This window comes from Barbatula barbatula (genome assembly GCF_947034865.1).
Source record: "Barbatula barbatula genome assembly, chromosome: 2".
Classification (NCBI taxonomy): Eukaryota; Metazoa; Chordata; class Actinopteri; order Cypriniformes; family Nemacheilidae; genus Barbatula; species Barbatula barbatula.
In genome coordinates this window covers 14,086,092-14,106,008 of record NC_136767.1, presented here as the reverse complement: position 1 = coordinate 14,106,008, position 19,917 = coordinate 14,086,092, and the positions used below count along the sequence as shown (strand labels likewise).

At 39.1% G+C, this 19,917-nt stretch overlaps 2 protein-coding genes across 2 annotated transcripts; one reads left to right on the top strand and one right to left on the bottom strand.

Annotated features, from left to right (window-relative positions):
- Positions 1 to 1,064: 1,064 nt before the first annotated feature.
- On the top strand, positions 1,065 to 7,023 carry fsta (follistatin a). Its single transcript, XM_079475953.1, has 6 exons — positions 1,065 to 1,258; positions 2,535 to 2,726; positions 3,044 to 3,262; positions 3,526 to 3,750; positions 4,202 to 4,432; positions 5,958 to 7,023. Exons 1-6 carry the CDS (start codon positions 1,159 to 1,161, stop codon positions 6,044 to 6,046), a joined length of 1,056 nt encoding a protein of 351 aa, XP_079332079.1. The 5' UTR covers positions 1,065 to 1,158; the 3' UTR covers positions 6,047 to 7,023.
- A 907-nt stretch (positions 7,024 to 7,930) lies between these two features.
- Positions 7,931 to 19,585, bottom strand: ndufs4 (NADH:ubiquinone oxidoreductase subunit S4). Its single transcript, XM_079450078.1, has 5 exons — positions 19,459 to 19,585; positions 18,135 to 18,213; positions 9,155 to 9,327; positions 8,988 to 9,061; positions 7,931 to 8,584 (listed from the first exon to the last, which is right to left on the bottom strand). The coding sequence occupies exons 1-5, from the start codon at positions 19,539 to 19,541 to the stop codon at positions 8,481 to 8,483; spliced, it is 513 nt and encodes a 170-aa protein (XP_079306204.1). The 5' UTR covers positions 19,542 to 19,585; the 3' UTR covers positions 7,931 to 8,480.
- Between the last annotated feature and the right edge of the window lie 332 nt (positions 19,586 to 19,917).

Sequence of the window (19,917 nt, the reverse complement as noted above, 5' to 3'; positions counted from 1 at the left end):
TTATTTACATTACACTAAATACATTCGTTGTATTCATTTTTCATTATTTTAAGTCTAGCTGACATTTCAAATGTTCTTGTGCGTAATTCATTTAAAACATATGGAGATAAATATTCTTCGTGCATGTCGTGCATGTAGATATGCACGTTTGTGCTCGTGCTTCTAGACTTGTGGCTCAAGAGGTGGTCGTGGCAAACAGAAGAGGTCGCACGTGCACCCCCATCGCAGCGAGAGAGGGCTTCGCAGTCTCGCTTGTCTCGCTTCTATGGAAATGAATGTTGGTCAGTCTGCCTCGCGCCACCGCCGTACGGAAATTGAATCGGATATAAATTCTGATCCCCGATGAAAACCGCAAACCCTCTTCTAATAATAGTATTTTTCGCTTTCATTCCCTAATCCACGGTCTTCTTTTGCAGATCATCTTTCAACAGGAACATTGTTTTAAATGAACACCATCTATACTCATAATCAGACCTGCACATCTAGAAAGTTGTGACATTTCAAATGTGGGCTTTTCTCCCTTTCTAGGGAAGATTTGTGCTGAATACACTGGCTACTCGTATTCTGTTGTAGCTATTCTTAGAGGGACTTTATCTCATCATGCACCCACCAATAAAATGAACCCTTTGGTCAATATCGGTGCATCGAATACTAGGACTGACTGTCACGTGACTGCCTTAAATACATATCTGATCATTTGCAGTGGCTATATAATGGATGATATTACTTGTTGTGTATTGGAATAGCCATAACAACATGTTTGTGCGCATAAAAGTGGGATATCAGGAAGGTACGATCCCGTACACCTTCATCCTTCTCGGTCACTCCCCAACACAAACGTCCTTTACATGTATAAGTAATTGTGATAGTTGAATGTCGCCTGCCATTATTCACCGGCAGGCAAAGCTCAGAAGTGATTTAAGGGCGAGAGAAAGTTTCAAGCAGCTATGTCACCTGATTTGGATTGAAAGAACTTAGAAAAAGTCTTTCTCCCCACCCCCACAGAGAGGAAGACCGCCCACACCACAGACAGTCGGCCCGAGACCCCTTATACACTTAAAAAGAGGTGGCACTCTCAGAGCAGCATTCATTCAGCACTGCCCGAGTAAGAAGATTACTTTTGCGCTGCTCGTCCCGACACTCTTTCTCTCTTTAAACATGATAAGGATGCTAAAGCCGAAGCGTCACCAGCTCGACACGGGAATGATTTTATTACTCTTGTGGCTCTGTTGTTTTATTGAAGAACAAAAAGTGCAAGGTAAGTGCGCCTTTATTATCTCTTTTTGTTTTATTATTTCGTCCAAACATTACTCTTACTGTTCTTTGGGAATTTGAAAAAAGAGAGTGTTGAAATGAACCGAGGCTCTTATTTATGGCAAGACTGTAAAGTTTTGTTCTGGTTCGCGAGTGTCATCGAGACAGGTGCGTCCTTCCACGCACCTCAATGCGCGTATCCGTTATTAAAATGAAAAACTGCCAGATTTGGTCGCGCACAAGACCTTAAAATGAGCAGATCGTGTAGTTGTCGAATTGAAATGGCTCAGGTTGTCAAAAGTAAGCAAACAGCCTTCATGTAAAAGATCAATTTCACTGTCTAAGGTAAACGCGTTCGCTTCTGCGTTCGTTTATTGAGTTGCCACGATAATAATGCATTAAAATGTTTCAATATAGTGTCACGTACGTCTGCGTTGAGCGGAACAATGAGCGTCTTGTACAAATAGAAATTTGGCACAATCTTAAGGGAACCCGCAGTTCAATGACCCAGACATTCGACTGGGTTTTACTCAGAGTAGGTAGTGAAATTGGACACTACCTACCTCGTCTGGCTTTCCCAAATTCAAGTCAGCAGACGCGAAGAAACAAATGTGCATCGTTTTATGCATTTAATTGCACGGCGGTGCTGATCGTTCTTCGCATGTGTCATCCAACGGCGCGATGATGTTTTTGCAACAAAGTTTGATGAGCATTGCGTGACCGTGCGATTTAATTGGATTGTCTGGCGCACGGTTTCCCCGGCGCGAACGCCTAATTTAATGAATAAACACGACTCGTTCCCCTCAGAGTTGACCCCCAACAGTTAAATATACGGACTGCTCTATCTGAACTATATTATAAGCGCTGGTTTAATGCGTGAAAAAAGCAGCATTGGAGTCTGTGGGTCTTGTTGAAACGTGATGAGCGCAGACAGTTGGCACAGAGCGCTCGAGGAACTGGAGTCTAGACTGCCATGCACATTGTTTAAATAGGTACGAGTCTGTCAATCTGGCACTTACTTTAAGCCAGTAAATCTCTGCACGGCCGAAATGTAATCGACGACAGAAATCCCGTATCCCGACCAGACAGAGGTCCCTTGAGTTGTCTGGGTGAAGGCATGCAAGTGTAAAACAGTCGCATTACGTTGGGAAAAATCAGACAAAATACAGCGGGGGAGGGGGAGCACGAGAGCTCCGGCTAATACAGACTGCACGTGTTGTGTCTGGGTCATTGGCTTCAGACTTTAATACGACAGGCATTTTCCTTTTTTTTCTTTACAGCTGGTAACTGCTGGCTACAGCAAGGGAAGAACGGGAGATGTCAGGTTCTCTACATGCCTGGGATGAGTCGGGAGGAATGTTGCCGAAGTGGGAGGCTCGGTACATCTTGGACTGAGGAAGATGTGCCAAACAGCACATTATTCAGGTGGATGATCTTCAATGGCGGTGCTCCCAACTGCATACCTTGTAAAGGTACAATCCCATGTTTGCCCCTTCTGATGCAACCGTGTAACATACTGTATTTATTACGTGCACATATATATTATCATTTCAAACAATTTCCAGATAATTGATTTAGGGTTGAGAACAGACAATTTGATAACTAAACATCGATAACTAAACATCGATTTATGACGAGATCAATTATCTTGGGTATCTGGGTTATTAAAATCAAAGCAAATACACGATCAAATATATTGCAAACGCATGCACTACATATATATCATAGCTTATATATTTGAGTAATTCGTGAAATATAATTTTCTGTGACCTCTTTTACTGGGTTTTAGAGACGTGCGATAATGTTGACTGCGGCCCCGGAAAGAGATGTAAAATGAACAGGAGGAGCAAGCCGCGCTGCGTCTGCGCCCCAGACTGCTCCAACATCACCTGGAAGGGGCCGGTGTGCGGCTCGGATGGAAAAACATACAGAGACGAATGTGCCCTTTTAAAATCGAAGTGCAAAGGGCATCCTGACCTGGGGGTGCAGTATCAAGGCAAATGCAAAAGTATGTAGCACACACATTTCATACTAGCATAAACTCTTTACTTTGTTCGGAGTTTTACGTTTAACTGTGAGAATGACTGGAGCAGTTGCGCATGCAGTATTATATAGAAATAAAACGGGAGTGTAGACCAAATAAATGTTACACATTGCAATACAGAAAATGACCAAGTGAATCGGAAGTAAAGGACTTTTGGGGAAACTAGGTCAGGACGGACTAGAAAAAAACAGATATGTAAAATTGCTCTCTGCTTCTCTTCCTCGCAGAGACGTGCCGTGACGTCCTGTGTCCTGGCAGTTCAACTTGTGTCGTGGACCAGACCAACAACGCATACTGCGTGACATGCAACCGTATCTGCCCAGAGGTTACGTCTCCCGAGCAGTACCTTTGTGGCAACGATGGGATTGTCTATGCCAGTGCGTGCCATTTAAGAAGAGCCACGTGTTTGCTTGGAAGATCCATCGGAGTGGCATACGAAGGGAAATGTGTCAGTAAGTATCCACAGAAAAAAATAAAACAGTATTTCTAGACATTTAAATGTATCTTAAAGTTCCCCGAACTTTATTTTTAGTAAGCTGTCTGGGTTCATAAAGGCTTTTCTGTAAATGTGCAGTTAATATCAGATCAGGGTGCATATGCAACAATGGCACAATCCCAAATACATTCTGTTCTCCTTTACAGTCTCTCGTGACAATCCTGTTGTGATTATATTTTGCAAATGAAAGTCATTGGTGTCTAATTGTTGCCTGATGTTGGCAACATCGTCTTGTCTCTTATAACAAACTGAGCATAACTAGCCAACGGCTCTTTGTGCATGCAACATCCACCTCCCAGGCTCTCAACAACAACAACCACATTTATTCTCGTCTGCATATGAAACCCCATTTTCTTCGTCAGTAGAAATCGAATCTGCTAACGTTCCCGTCTTGTGTTTCCTTTTAGAGGCCAAGTCATGTGACGACATCCATTGTAGCGCAGGAAAGAAGTGTCTGTGGGACGCCAAGATGGGTCGCGGGCGCTGTGCGGTTTGCGCGGACTCGTGCCCAGAAAGTCGCTCGGAGGAGGCGGTGTGCGCCAGCGACAACACCACGTATCCCAGCGAGTGTGCCATGAAGCAGGCCGCTTGCTCTTTGGGGGTTCTCCTGGAGGTTAAGCATTCAGGATCTTGCAACTGTAAGTAATACATATTAAAAGACAATCCAATGCTGCCCCCAGCAACCTCCCCCCAAACCCCCACCCTCTCCAAATAACGCCTCTTCATTACCTTCCTGCTGCTAAGATTTAATCTACAGAAAGGACTAAAGATTGGAAGTTCTTTGCATGTCCTCTTTGGCTGGCTTCATTAATTTTGCATTTTGGGGAAAAAAATACGGCGTGATTCAAAAAAAGAGAAATCAAATGAAGATCGGTGTAAACAAATGTTTCAAAGAACTCTCTCTAGGAGTCCTTTTATACTAATTTTCATCATTTAACTAACAAGAAAATATGTGCAGACTAACTTTTGCAGTTAGTGGAAGACGTCACACTTGAATTCTAGATCGGTTTGTAAGTGACCCGTTGAGGTTGCTGTTCGAGTTCATTTTCCAATTTGTTCTAGTGTAAATGTAGAGATATATATACAATCATATCAGCGTGTTGATTCCATTGTCACATAGCTATGTAAGTGTTTTTATTCATTGTTTTTTGTTTGATTTCTGCTTTTGGGTGTAATCAATGATTTCAAATGCACTATGACATAAATAGCTCTGCCGATCCGTCCGAGGGTTTGAAAAGAGACGAATTCTTACGCTTACATAAGGTGATTGTAACATTGGTGCCATTGTTTTTCGATTCAAAGAGAACTTTATAGCTCAACTTGTAGACTACCTATTTTGACAGGGCTAGCGGTGCTGGAAACGTGAAAGCAGCAATGAGGAAACATTCCAATTCGTGCTAGCAAATCGATCGAAAGATCAATGTGAAGAAATCCTCATTTCTTATCTTGACTGCTTACCTTGATGTTATTGTGCCTTAAGGTACAGACATCATTTCAAGGGACCAACTTTACGATCACCTCATGTTTTGAATGACTACAGCATTTTACAGTTTGCAGGACAAAAATACGTTGTTTGTAGAGCAATGCTTTCTCGATTCTTCTCTGCTGTTAGACGGCTAACAATAGCAAGGTGAATTTGTGTATGCAGTGATTTTGTGTTGTCCTATGAATTGTTCATTTTTTTGTGAGGGACTTGTTTCATTGCTTTGCCTGTGTCGTTTTTTCAATGTAGAAAAATATATATTATATATACCTCAGACCTGTGCCATTGACCATGTAGCTACGGTCAGCGGATGCACAGGGTGTCGCCCTGCCCGGTAACAAATGTGCATCCAAAATAATGGATTTTGTCACAAAACCAGAAAAAAAGCAGCCAGTCGTGGAATGCAAGAGCACTTTTTTTTGTCTCAATTCACGCCAAACAGACCTGAGCCTTTAAAGCCTCCCATCAGACTGCTTCAGTCGCAGAACTGACTGTTTTGATTATGTAAATCTCGTTGCATAATTTTGGTCAGACGCCAAGTAGCCTAAGCACACATAAACACGCAAAGCTAGAGTATGGCTTTCTCAGAGGCGTTGGGATAAAGACTATTTCTCAAACATAAATTCTACGCTGTTGTGGTCCATATTCATACAACAGCTACCATGTATTCTCCCATATAGCCATTACTGAAGACCAGGAGGATGATGACGATGAGGAAGACCAGGACTACATGGCTTATGTCCATTTATCACCAGTACTGGATGGATAAAGCATCATCCGGTGGAACAGACCTAGGGCAAGGAATCATGTCCACACTGTACATATGTGTATGCTTATTTATTTTTCAGAGGAAAAAATAGAGGTATACATGTAGTTCAGTCTGCTCGATGTTTATTTATACATTGTTTTATAATTTATACATTTACAGTGTCTGGCTTACTGTCTTATCATGTTGATTTGTTCTCCCTTTTCTTCTTCTTTTTTTATTATGATCGAGAAATATATTTGTCCAAAGAGAAGCAGTGTTATTTATTGTGAGGTAAAACGCTACCATGTAAAGTGTGAGTCATCTGCAAGCTGTAAATTGCATTTTCCCGAGCTGTATAAACGCTTATCAATGTCAATTCTGTATCACAGATGTTTATTTCACACATACTTGCATGTTAGCTTGTGTTTATTTATTGGAAAAAATGGAAACACGTAGGAAAAAATTTCACTCTTTAATGTACATGTATATTTCTGGTTTTGTTTACAGTTTAGTGTAACTGACCAAAGGGATTTTAAAGTTTTGTGGTACGACGCAGCAGGTAAACATTTAATGAGCCGTTTCTCATATAGGAAACCCCTGACAATTTGCTAAAGCGTCATCATTGAACAGCAGCAACAGCTCAACCTTTTGTCGAAAGTCGCAGCGGGTGATACTTTGAGAAAAGTGTGCCATTAAGCTTTTTTGTGTTGTTTGCCAATATTCTGCTCAACATTGTGCTCCATATTGCTCTTGCAGAGCTAACAAAAGGAAAAGATAGAGAACTGAGTCTCAGTATATATAACGTTCACTTTTTCACTGTTTTCACTTTGTCAAAATGCATTTTTATTTTCAGACATCTCAAGATAAAAATACAATTCAGTTATAAATATATAGTTTTGTATTTTTTATGTAAATGTCATGTATGTATATACAAAGTTTGATGGTATTTGTACAGATATTAAGACTGAACTCAATAAAAAAAATGCTGATCAGCTGGTAACTTGTTTTGATTTTGTCTGGCTTTAGTCAAAAACTATGTACCAATTCACAGAGACATTCATTACATAACAAAATGTCTAGATTACAATAACATTTTGTATAAACGTCATCAAGTTGGAATTACATAATATACAATATGACGTTTAATAGTTATTGAGCTTTGCTGTCAGTGGTCATTTCAACATGAAATAAGTAAATTTTATCTTTATATATATACTTTATAATATAATATATATATATATATATATAAGTTATATGGTGATACTTTTGTCAAAAACAATCTGGAACATTTTCTGGTAAGTACTAAACTTTTAACATTAAAGGGATAGTTGACCTAAAAGTGAAAATTCTGTCATGGATTACTCAGTCTCTAGTTATTCCAAACCTATATACATTTCTTTGGTTGAACACAGAGAAAGATATTTGAACAAATACTTGTAACCAAACAGTTATGGACCCCATTGTCTACCATAGTAGAAGTAATTACAAAGGTAGTCAAAAGTTCCCCAGAAATGTTTGCTGTCCTACATTCTTTAAAATATCTCCTTTTGTGTTCAACAGAACAAGAAAAAGGCTCCTACTATGATAGTCAATGGGGTCCAAGAACTGTTAGCAATCCGCTAATATACTAACTGTAGCTATGGAACGTTTTAAAGTCTGGGCAGTGCAAGTTCTGAAATGACACTGAATTCTGTCTGAAAGGGTCTACCCTGACCAGACAATGTCACATCACAATTCTGAAGCTCATTCAAAATGATCACTCGAGTGGGCCTGGCTTCTCTACTCACAGTGACTGACCCAGTCTGAGATATCCAAACATTATTTTGCAAGTCAATGCCTTATTAGGTTTATAAAAAATAAAAAACATTGTCTAACATCAATATCATGCCAAAAGATTTCTTTTTTGGACTTTTAATACGTACAGGAAAGCAAAAACACTAACAATATGTGTCGTATCAGAGGTTGTGTTGAAATGACAAGGTGAAACGGCACTGCTTTTCTAATTTTACTTCATTGTGAGCAGGCAGGTGGTTTGCTCATCTCAGCTCTGCTCATCCCTGGAGAAGGATGGGAGTAAACATAACTAGCCGCATTCAGTCTTTTGAAGTTTGACATCTACCTCATCCTCCTGTTTGAGAAACATTAACAGCCCTAAACTGTCTCCAAGAGAGTCGGATGGAGGAAAAGAATTACATTCTGAGGATATAGAGATCGGCGTATTTTAACGCACGTCAGTTCCACAAACACAATTTAGTACTCACAAATGGTTAAATACTCATGAAATAATTCACTGTCAATTTGCATAAATGTGTCATTTTCATTCATAATGAGTAAAATAAGATCCAGATATCATTTAAGAAGCACAAACGTTGTGTTAAAAGCTTTAAAGAAAGAGTTCTTTATTAGATACATATGTCATTTTTACAGGTCTGTTAAACAGAAAAGACAGGGTTTGCTATTTGGCCGATCTTCTAGTCCTTTTATCCCAGGAAAAGTTTGAACCATATGACTTCACTCGGGGCTTCTTCTCCCTCTTCTCTGTTATATCATAACTCCAACCTGTAAAAATAAACAGGCACAGAGCAATGCTCAGCCAAGTATATCTTACAGATAAGAGTTTGGGTGATGTCCGCTGTGGCTGATATGTAGTGTAAACATCAGGCTAGAGATGTCACATCGAGGATAAATGCAAACCTTTATGACAAAAATATGTTGAGTTCTAGAATCCCAAATCATTCTGATAGCAAATCTTAGCATTTTAATAGAGTTTATTTGCAAAAAACAAATCATTTTTTTAATTGTGTTCGTTAGATGTATTTTTAAGTAATTATTACATCATCAAAACAACCCAACTGCAGTTTGATTGACTTTTCTTGGAATGCACAAAAAAGAAATCTGTTATCCGGTTTTGCAAACTCTTAAAATATAGATATGGTGTTAGATAGATGTTTAAATAGATTACCGTTCTTCTCTGCGAAAGCAATAGCCTCCTCCTGGGTGCTAAACATAAGAACCATGTTGGACAGAGGGTCTCCCCTAAAATTGGTGGGAGGAAAATGACTTTAAACACTTAATTGTTTTACTGATCTGATGGTTGGTGATGGTAAGACAATGAAGACTTCTGCTTACGTGGAGGACCAACCCATCAGTGAGTTTTCCCAGCGTTCCCTGGTGTCAAAATCCATCTTCCACTTCTGTGTGTTTTTGATGCCCGACTGCATGGCATTGCGGGCAGGCACAAAGATACGGACCTTGCGGGTCTTGATGTGCTCCTCGGGAACGCCAGTGATAGTGGTGATGTCCTGAGAAAATGGAGAAATGTGATCATTAAATAAGACAAACGTGGTCATGTATATTCAAGAAAACGTACGCGTTTGTATAATTTGCATCTCAAATGTGTGCTTTTAACTGTTCCTATATGAGCACAATTCCCTAAAGGGCATGAAAGACTAAATTTGCTTTTTTAATGTAGAAGCATACTTGTCTAGACAGGCTAATTTCTCACACTCTCAAAATGCCTCGAGACAGTCTATTGTGATCTTCACCGCACGTCTCGAGTCACAGGCCAGAAACCTGGGCTTTCAGGTGTGAAGGCAAAAAGAACACCTCAAACTTGCTCACAAGCTGAATAGTACATTAATTCTAAGGCGTTGTATATTCTTCAATAGAATACATAACTTTGAGCAGGTGAACTATTCGGGGATCAGTCTGTCTTCATTGCAGGATTAAACTGGTTTTTCCAATGACAACAATTTGATTTAGGACGTAGGAAAGACTAATTGATAAAAAAATATACAGGAAACTAAATCATTTAACTGTGCTGATAGCTTTAGGACAAAAATAGCTTAATCTAAAAATCCTAGCAGAATCTCCAAAAACAAATTGTTTTAAGAATGTTATGTGCATAAAAGGAATAGACTGGTGAGCTGGAGGAGGCTACTGAAAGCAAAGAGACTCCAATTCCTTTGAGAATTAGCGAGCAGCAATGGGAAGTCGGCAACAACACACAGACAAACCTCCCAGCAAGCAGCCACCCAAGGTTGTGAATCCTACAAGCAGCTCTCCTTTCAATGCAGGAACTTCACACATTTCAATGGCCATTACAACTTCAAAGAATCAAATTTTCATCATTGTCTGTCATCTGCCACTTCATTCAGAGAAAAAAAAGAGGTTCTTTAGCATGAACTGCGAGCAAAAGGCTGCCAACCCAACAGACTTGCACAAAGTTTCATGTGAGAAAATCAATATGGAGGAAAAGCTGTAAGCTTGGAATTAAGGCACATTTTGTGTTGTCTTGAACTTTTTGCCAAATGTCTCCAGTTTACCAAGACTTATGACAGTGCATCTAAAACAATTATCAAAATACTGAATACTTTCCATTGTCCTTAAAAATATGTGCAAAACATAGAAAAAACTAGTCTAGACTTAGACTTGCCTGCATACATTATGACAACAAAAACTACGAGGGTGATCGAAGCAACAGACGAATGCACAATGGCCCACAGACAAAGCAAGAGACTGTGCCTTAAATATGGTGCTTGATGAAAAAAATTTGGGCAAAGAGTGGGGACCACAAAGAGACGAACTGCACTTTTCTTTTTGCATGTACAGGAAGCAAAATGAGAACTATCAAGTTTGACACTATTCACGGAGCCTGTCAATACCTGTATGTCCAGACAAAATGCCAGGCTTAAGTCTGGGACAGAAAAGCATGGCAAAGTCTTCATCACGTGAAAGCGTGTCTATATTTCTGACACCCCTGGCTCTTCGGTGAATAAACAGCATGGGAGCCCTTTCACAGCGGCAGACTGTGGGGCCGACTGCTTTAATGAGCTCTGCATGCAGCTCGGTAGAGCCAAGCGTGGCCAACGGGTTTCATATCCAAGTGTAAACAAGAAAGAATTCGCTATGCTCCGCGGCTACAGGAAAACGGTGATCCTGAGGTGAGCTAGTGCCACTTTAAGGTAAAAACAGGAGCGTACATATTTAAATTCTTCATTTAAAATATGAACTTCTAGACGCTCAATAATTTGAAGACTGGTCTCAAGATCATTTTTGGATGGTATTTGCCTCGGTATTTGTACCTAGCCTGGTCTCAGATTAAGACTCTCAGGATTTTATTTCAAGACCACAATCGCAAGGAAACCACTTTGAGGCGTTGTGTCATTTTTATTATTCATGTGGTTGGATGAAGAACTTCCTGCTACTGTTGTGATGGGTCAGAAATGCAGGAATGTAAACTGTCAAAAAAGTTTTTCTTTTCCTCGCCTTTTAAAGCTTTATTTGGATAACCGGGTTGCTCAAAGTGATACTGCGCAACATGTTGGCACACAGTTCACTAGACCCAATACAGAAAAATGAATAATTAATTTGTACACGTTATTGGCAATCAAAACATTAAAAAAGATTTCTGAGTAATGCCAATGTACATATGGGTAGTTGACGGACTAATATGCAAATTTGCCTTACAGTGTGACGCCAAAAAACAAGACAAGACAAATCCCTTTTAAGCTATTTATATGATAAATATGAATAATATAAAACAATGTAATTTTAATATTTGTTTTCCAAATTTTGCTGTCACACCACAGGACACATGTAGGATTTATCCGTCCAGTACCCATGCACACATCATGCATACAAATCCAGCGGCTTTCAGCATATGGACTTCAGATTCTTATGATGCTCTTTTACTGCACACATTCTTCAGCATCTCTCTGCTTGAATTCACTTGGTAATAAATAACTAGAAAACACGATCAAGAGAATCATCAAGAAAATAATCTGCTCAGACACATCTGAAATAGCACGGACATAAAAATGACTTTGAAAGTCATTACAGGCTTGTCTGTAAGGCCACCTGCATACAGATTCACTGTCTGGGTAAACTCATTTGGAGATCAATGACTGATGATCCAAACACTGAACCCACCAGACTAGAAACATAAACATATTCAGTGTGGCTTCTAAATGAATTCTTTAATGAAAACTTCAGTCAGTCAGTTAATTAATATCTTGAGACATTTAAATGAGCGGAAATCAGACCTCCCAGTAATAACTATTTCCTTAAACTCAAAGAGACTTGTTGGTCGCTCTGTCATTGCGTAACACCTTTCATGTGCTGGCTGAAAAGACTAGGCTAAATTCAGATGGAAAGCACAACTCACTGACAGAAATAAACGTGCTAAGGGGTGTGAAAGAGTCAAGGGTACAGATTATAGGGGTCAACACTCACATTACAGTTAGTAGTAAAGTGGGTAAAGGAGTGTGTTTTTAGGGTTGCTTGAAGGATCAGTCGACCAAGACACCTTGCAAAAGATGACGCAACCCTCACCGGATGCCTTGTTAAGGGGGCATTCACATAGTACACATTTAAAATGTGACATTTTATTACATTTATTTGCCTGAGCCATTTTATTACAAAGACAGTACTATGACAGGCAAAAGATTCCTAGCTATACACAAATGATAAGTTAAAAAAATAAAACGTTGGCAGTGAGACAGTGCAAAACATGTCAGTACGTGAGGCTACAACAAAATAAAGCAAACTAAACAAACAGACACCCATCTAAAGACCATCCAAATCATGAGAGTATTCTCTTTTCACTTATCCAGAACCCTTGTAGCACGGTAAAAATCACACAAAAAAAACCTTAGGCCCTAGAAAGCAAACAGAACACCCTAGCAACAACACATCAATCAGGGCCCAATGAAATATGTTTTATTTATTCCCAAATTCCGTTTTTTACTTCCGTCTTACCATCTAGTTTCTCAAGGTAAAGCCCAGACCTCCGGTTTGGTAAGATGTCTTGCCCCTTCCTTTGCTTGCAATCCTTGCATAGACTGTCACTCTTTCACTTGTCTTGTGTGTCATCAGCCTAGTTTCTACTCATGTCCCCAAGCGTAACACTTTTCACAAGCGAGTGACCACACCAAAACATAACTATGAGAATCTGACAACATCTCACAACTGCCGATTCAGAGACTCACTGGTTCATGCACCTGTGGTTTCAAGGAATGGTGATTTCTAAATATCTTCACGTTATAATCTATAACATAACACACCAGTTATAACCCGCTCTTGACTACTTACCATTTTTTTTATTAAAGTTTGAAAGAGTTGTAAACATCAAACCTGTTAATCACAGATCTTATTTTTTGCGATCTCTCATAAATTTATGGGAATAATCCACAGGCTTTTTGACAAGGGAACCAGTGCGGCTCTAACTTCCAGGTTAAAATACGCCATCTCTGCGGTGCTCTATAACTTAGCACGTTTCTTTTAAAAGTAGGTTCCACAAAACTCTAGATCAACAACAGCTGCCATTATATTTATCATATTTATTTAATATGTCCTCCAGCTCTTACTGTTAAACTTAAGGCCATTTCACTCCACACAGACAAATTCCAACAGATTGATGGATCAGTGCGATACCCCTGTCTGTGTCTGTTGTTGGTCAAATTCTGTTTTCAACTGACTGAACATGTTCAATTGGGGTTTGTTGGGTCGTGGATTGTCTGAGCAGTGTGGTATCCTTTTCCGACAAACGCAAACAAAATTTGGTGTAATCTGCTAAACGTTGCCAATGCAGATTTGGCGAGTTACTTGCTAAGACTGCTAGTAAGTTTTTTAAATATGTATTTTGTAGCAAAATCTTTAGATTTATCTGTGGTTACCATGTTGTACTGAAGCTATTATAACACTATACAGCGCCTCAGCACCACCGGACCGTGCAGATGGTGCACATACTTCACTTAAAACGAAAAGAACAGAACGGACAGAGACATGTTTTTTGAATAAGTTAGATAATTATATACAGAAATATTAAACATAAAAAAGTAAGAATTGGAATGCCTACCTAAAGATGTCTTTCTTTGAGAACCTGATGTTTTGGAAATAAGCTTAAAGTTTAGCATCTGATGCTAAAAGTGGGAAAAAAAAAATATTTTGCATATTGTATATTGTATAGGCCTAGCTATCAGGCCGGAGTGTGCAAAATAATATGATTCGGAACATTTACAGTCTTTGAGCCACAGGCAAAAGTAAAAAGTGTTGACTCTGGACGAATTTGAGGTTTCATAAAAATAACTATATGAAACCCTTGTCTATCGCACTCTGAAAAGTGTTTTAAACATCTAAAATTATCCTTATACACTCACCTAAAGGATTATTAGGAACACCATACCAATACTGTGTTTGACCCCCTTTCGCCTTCAGAAATGTCTTAATTCTACGTGGCATTGATTCAACAAGGTGCTGAAAGCATTCTTTAGAAATGTTGGCCGATATTGACAGGATAGCATCTTGCCGTTGATGGAGACTTGTGGGATGCACATCCAGGGCACGAAGCTCCTGTTCCACCACATCCCAAAGATGCTCTATTGGGTTGAGATCTGGTGACTCTGGGGGCCATTTTAGTACAGTGAACTCATTGTCATGTTCAAGAAACCAATTTGAAATGATTCAAGCTTTCTGACATGGTGCATTATCCTGCTGGAAGTAGCCCTCAGAAGATAAAGGGATGGTCAGAAACAATGCTCAGGTAGGCCATGGCATTTAAACGATGCCCAATTGGCACTAAGGGGCCTAAAGTGTTCCAAGAAAACATCCCCCACACCATTACACCACCACCACCACCATACTGCACAGTGGTAACAAGGCATGATGGATCCATGTTCTCATTCTGTTTATGCCAAATTCTGACTCCATCTGAATGTCTCAACAGAAATCGAGACTCATCAGACCAGGCAAAATTTTTCCAGTCTTCAACTGTCCAATTTTGGTGAGCTCCTGCAAATTGTAGCCCCTTTTTCCAATTTGTAGTGGAGATGAGTGGTACCCGGTGGGGTCTTCTGCTGTTGTAGCCCATCCGCCTCAAGGTTGTGCGTGTTGTGGCTTTGCTGCATACCCTGGTTGTAACGAGTGGATATTTCAGTCAAAGTTGCTCTTCTATCAGCTGGAATCAGGCCCATTCTCCTCTGACCTCATACCATTCTGACATTCAGTTTGGAGTTCAGGAAGTTGACTTGACCAGGACCACACTCCTAAATGCATTTAAGGAACTGCCTTGTGATTGGTTGATTAGATAATTGCATTAATGAGAAATTGAACAGGTGTTCCTACTAATCCTTTAGGTGAGTGTAGGGCTACCTAAAAAAGTGCCACTTAATGCGTGTCCATCGGAAGCAATTGCGGTTTAAAAACGTTCAGGAATGAGAAAATAATGTGCGGGACCTGCGTAATGTTATTATAATTATTAAGAGTAATCTGACATGAATAGGCTACGATAGGCCTATTACTTGAGCAGACAGACATCCGAAGCATGCAATCCCGATATAGGCAATATACTGCTGCCTATACAAAAAATGACAGTATTTAAAATCACCTGTTTCAACAAGATTTCACGCAGACATAATCTGTTGTGTGGGTGTTTTAATGGCTGTTGGGGAAAAATATCTGATGCTTAACATTATTTTATATCCTTGCAATGCACTACAGTATGTCAATCACGTTGTCGGTGTCTGTCGGGGCAATGTGAACACGACGGTTATTTTTCATACAATTCTAAACCCAACTGCTAACTAGTTTGTTGGTGTTTGATGGCATTTGTCTGTGCGGTGTGATTTGGCCTTTACTCTAACTGTGTGACAATTCATAGAAACATTTACAATTATTATTCTCAAGTTCTGTAATATAATTCTGGGCAAACTGCAAAGATCCTCTTAAAAGAGCCATATCCTTTGACTTAGTTGCCGGCCTTGTTTTTTTTTCTCCTGGACAAGCACCTGGTACGAGAGGACACCTAGACAAAACAGACACTTGAGATGCACACTGAAGGGAAAAGGGGGAAGGGGAGGAAGATCATGGCTGGATCCTGCTTTCAGCCCACATCGGACTTTACTGACTCCTCACTTCCATACAAGGATACGAGCTTGACGGCAACTTTAACATGTTAATTCGTTCAGTCTAACCAATTGGTGCTATAGAAAACTTAAACATTAAAAATGAACAGGAAATGAATTAGGAAATATGAATGCATGTTCTTAAATTGAAGATCTGACACAAAATGATTGTTTCTAAATATGCCACTTGCAGTACAAAACTGCAACTTTATTAACTCTTATAAACATAAGAAGCTTAATAAAGGAGCATCTCAATTCTTCTTTCAGAAACACTCTAGGTTACAAGAGATCCGTGTGAAGCTCTGTTTCGCTGGGCAGCTATGCAGGCTTTCTCATGGCCCAGCATGCTTAATCAAACTGTAATTAACAAAAGCAAGTCAGTGCAGGCACCAGAGTGAGAAAGCGCCAAAACTCAGCCACAATCACGCAGGCCTTTAATTACCATCAATTGCAATGCTACACATTCAACTACACTGTAAAGTGGGACATTTGCAAACACTTTCACTAGAGCTCGAGGGGCTCAAGGCTTTCCTTTTTTCTCCTTTTCAAAATTAGATATACAAAAATAAGTTTGAAAGTGATGCTATTATAGATTCATGTTCAAAGGCACTTGAGATTTTAGATTAACTAGGTTCAAAATAAGTTACGCAAACAGTTTCCTAAAAAGAACACAAAACAGGCCAAAGTTACTTTAAATGCAATATTTCCTCAAAACAGAATGCTGCTTATAATAGTTGACAACTTTGAACTTTATGACTTTGTATTTACTGAGACTACACTTGTATATTTTACCCAAGTTATATATTTTTCCATTAATGTATTTTGCAGAAGGTATTACACAAAACTGCAACGCATTTTATCCTTACATGCATTCCCTGGAAATGGAAGCACTCTGCCCTACCAAGTGAGCAACGGGAACACTATTTTGCCACCGTCACTTAGGTGATAAAAGAATTTAAAAAATATAAATGCACAGCCAAACCCACATACGCTTAGGTTTGCTGACACATAACTCAATTAAAAAAAGTACAAATATGTGATGATGGTAAAATCATTATAAAAATCTATATTATTTAACGCTCTAGTGAGTTCCTGCAATTAACCTTTCCAATCACTTTCTTTAAATTAATTATTGTAAAATTGGGTTTGAAGCGAAAGCTAAAATATCTCAAAGCGCTGGTTGTGCTAAAATCTGATGCTCCCCTCCCTGCCCTTTAATCCCGGTCAACGTGTCTCCATCTTTCGGTGATAAATCTCAGGGTAAAGCATGAAAATCTGAGATCCAAAGAAATGTCTTCTAGAATTTATATAAGGTCTTCTGAACGTGTTTTCCTGTTTGACCCTGAATAAATTCTACAAGACATTCAACGACCTCAGAGCACTGACCATCTTAAGAAGGCAGCAGCTTTTGTTATGCAGGAAAATTGTGAAAAAGGCAAAAAACACCTATATTAAGTCCTTTTTTTTCAAAAAACTGTTTACTTAAATAATCATTTTAAATGCAAAAGTTGCATAGCCCCTACTATTATGTGAACCAAAATACTAACTTGAATTATTCCTAAGCACAGTGAACTACTTATTGAAACAGTAATTCAGAGAGACCAAGCAGGATACCAACATAACATTATTTAGGTCTTTAAAGGAAGAATGAAATAATTATATAATTGGTAGAAACTTAAGTAGGTTTAAAATCTGTTTTCGAATAAAACAGGTAGTCAGAACCTTACACAACCAAAGTTCTTGCTCAAAGGGCGAAGCTCGCCTTTACTGACATATCAACAATAAAAGCTCTGTGGCCAATTATAAAAGGACAGCCATCGTCTTCCTGTGTGTCTGCTACTGTCAGACAGCTTTTCCCCCTCTTTCTTTCAACCTCCTCTTTTTGGGGCCCTCTTTTTGCAGCTTTACTTAAGAGTGGCCCCTACTATTAAGGCGGGGTGTACTTGCCCGCTCAGACACAATCAGATAGTCAGAGTCCACCCAAACACCCCACTCTGCCAAACTCTGCCAAACTCATCCCACACATTTAAGCCCGCTGAAAGTCTCAAGTCTAATAGGTAAACAAGGTCATTATTGTCTTAACAATGACATGAAAATTTGGAAGATCTAACTTCGGAATAGATTTCTTTTATAAAAGATTATGTATAACGATTTGAGAATATTAACAAGTTAATTTATCACCCAAAGCAGCAGTCTTTGAAGCATACCAGTTTCTCATCCACAGTGATGAGCTGGGATCCCTGTCCTTGTTGATCTACCAGCCTCCATCCAGACGTGCTTATTGACCTGCAAAACAGCAAGAATATATTTTTTTAAATAGAGGTAACAAGTAGACAAAAACAACCCCAGAGTAGACAGCTCTCATCTTGGGCCCTATTAATTCTGCCTGCTGAGTTTCTGGCAAGCTCCAATACAAGCCAGCTAGCAACAAACAGCCATTCGAGCCACTCAATCTACGCTCACCGCCTCTATAAATGGAATGTGAACATTAATGTTCGGAGACAACAATTAGATCACAGAATTAAAATACTTTCAGACAAACGCAAAAAGAAAACCTAGGCATACAAGCACTTTGATGGCATTTAATTGTCTTTGTATGGTGAACAGAATAGTATGCATAGGCATAACCGTCATAGACATTAGTATGGGGCTTTTGGTGGTGGATCAATGTGCTATGATTTAAATCAGATTATTAAACCTTAAATTTGGTTAAAACTGTCTGCAAGAATGCCACGTAAAAGTTAGGTTTGCTGATAAAGGCTTATTAAATAAATATCTATCTGAACCCTATTATGAGATAATCATTGTGACTAATAGACATGTACAAATAGGATGTGACCACAGATAATAATAATCTGAATTTAAAGTTGAGAGAAAATACAAAAACAACAGTAAAAGATAGGCAGGCAACTTAAAAATGCTGTTGGGTTTTAATGGAAGTAGTGTAAATAACAGAGTGTAAACCGTCATGCGCACCTAAACCAGTCGAAAACAATTGCCGAAATAACAAACACGTACGAAATTGTCAACGTCAGGACTAATAGACTTGAACCACAATACTGCCATGACACACGAGTGACCCTGTGTGAAACGAACTGCATAATATTCGCTTTACCATTAAACAAACAGAACATCTGTAGCCTCCATAACAAACGGTAACTTACATATGAAAATGACACTCTGACGAGCATCTGAATATAAATCAATTCACATACACAAATGGTTCATAATGCTATTTATGACTTTTATAACGTGAATTCAGTCTCTCTGTTATTGATTGCAAGTATCCTTAATAACAGCAGGACATTGCATGTTCTTAAGACATGTTTGTTAGTATGCTAACATAAAACGTTACATTAGTAACCTCTAAAACGTTTTTCGTACCTCTAAAACAGAAGCACTTTATTATGTTAAGTTAGCTAACCGGCTAACTGTGGCATTCAGACGTACTAAAAAGACACGTAACAAACGTCGACTTGCATTTCTTTCCTACACAAATACAAAACAATTGTTTGAGTTGTTAGTCATTACCTTGCAGGGTTTACAAATGTTTTTGTGACTGATGTCAGAGAGATAAATCGGCTTAAACCAAAGAGTGACATTGAGGACGCCATGTTGACATCGTATGTGAGCTGTACGGCGAGCAACGAGTCCAAACTTACGCGATTCGTATTTCACACAGTGCAGGTTTTTCCATTGCTAACATCCCTTTGAGCAATCTGTAGTCACATTCTCAAAAGCCTAAACACACTCCGTCTGTTGTGACCATACCGTAAACACAATACAAAATCACAGATCTTTGTTATCTTTTTAGAAATGCTTAAAGTCGGCATGACAGAAATGAAGAGCTAATGTTCCAAACACTAAATATAATATAAAACCTTGTCTTCTGCAACAATAGCAGCTTACAGTAAAAATGCTGATAAGAAATTTATAATTAGTGATAAATGAAGAACAACTGATCTCAATCTGAGACATAGCCAGATGTTT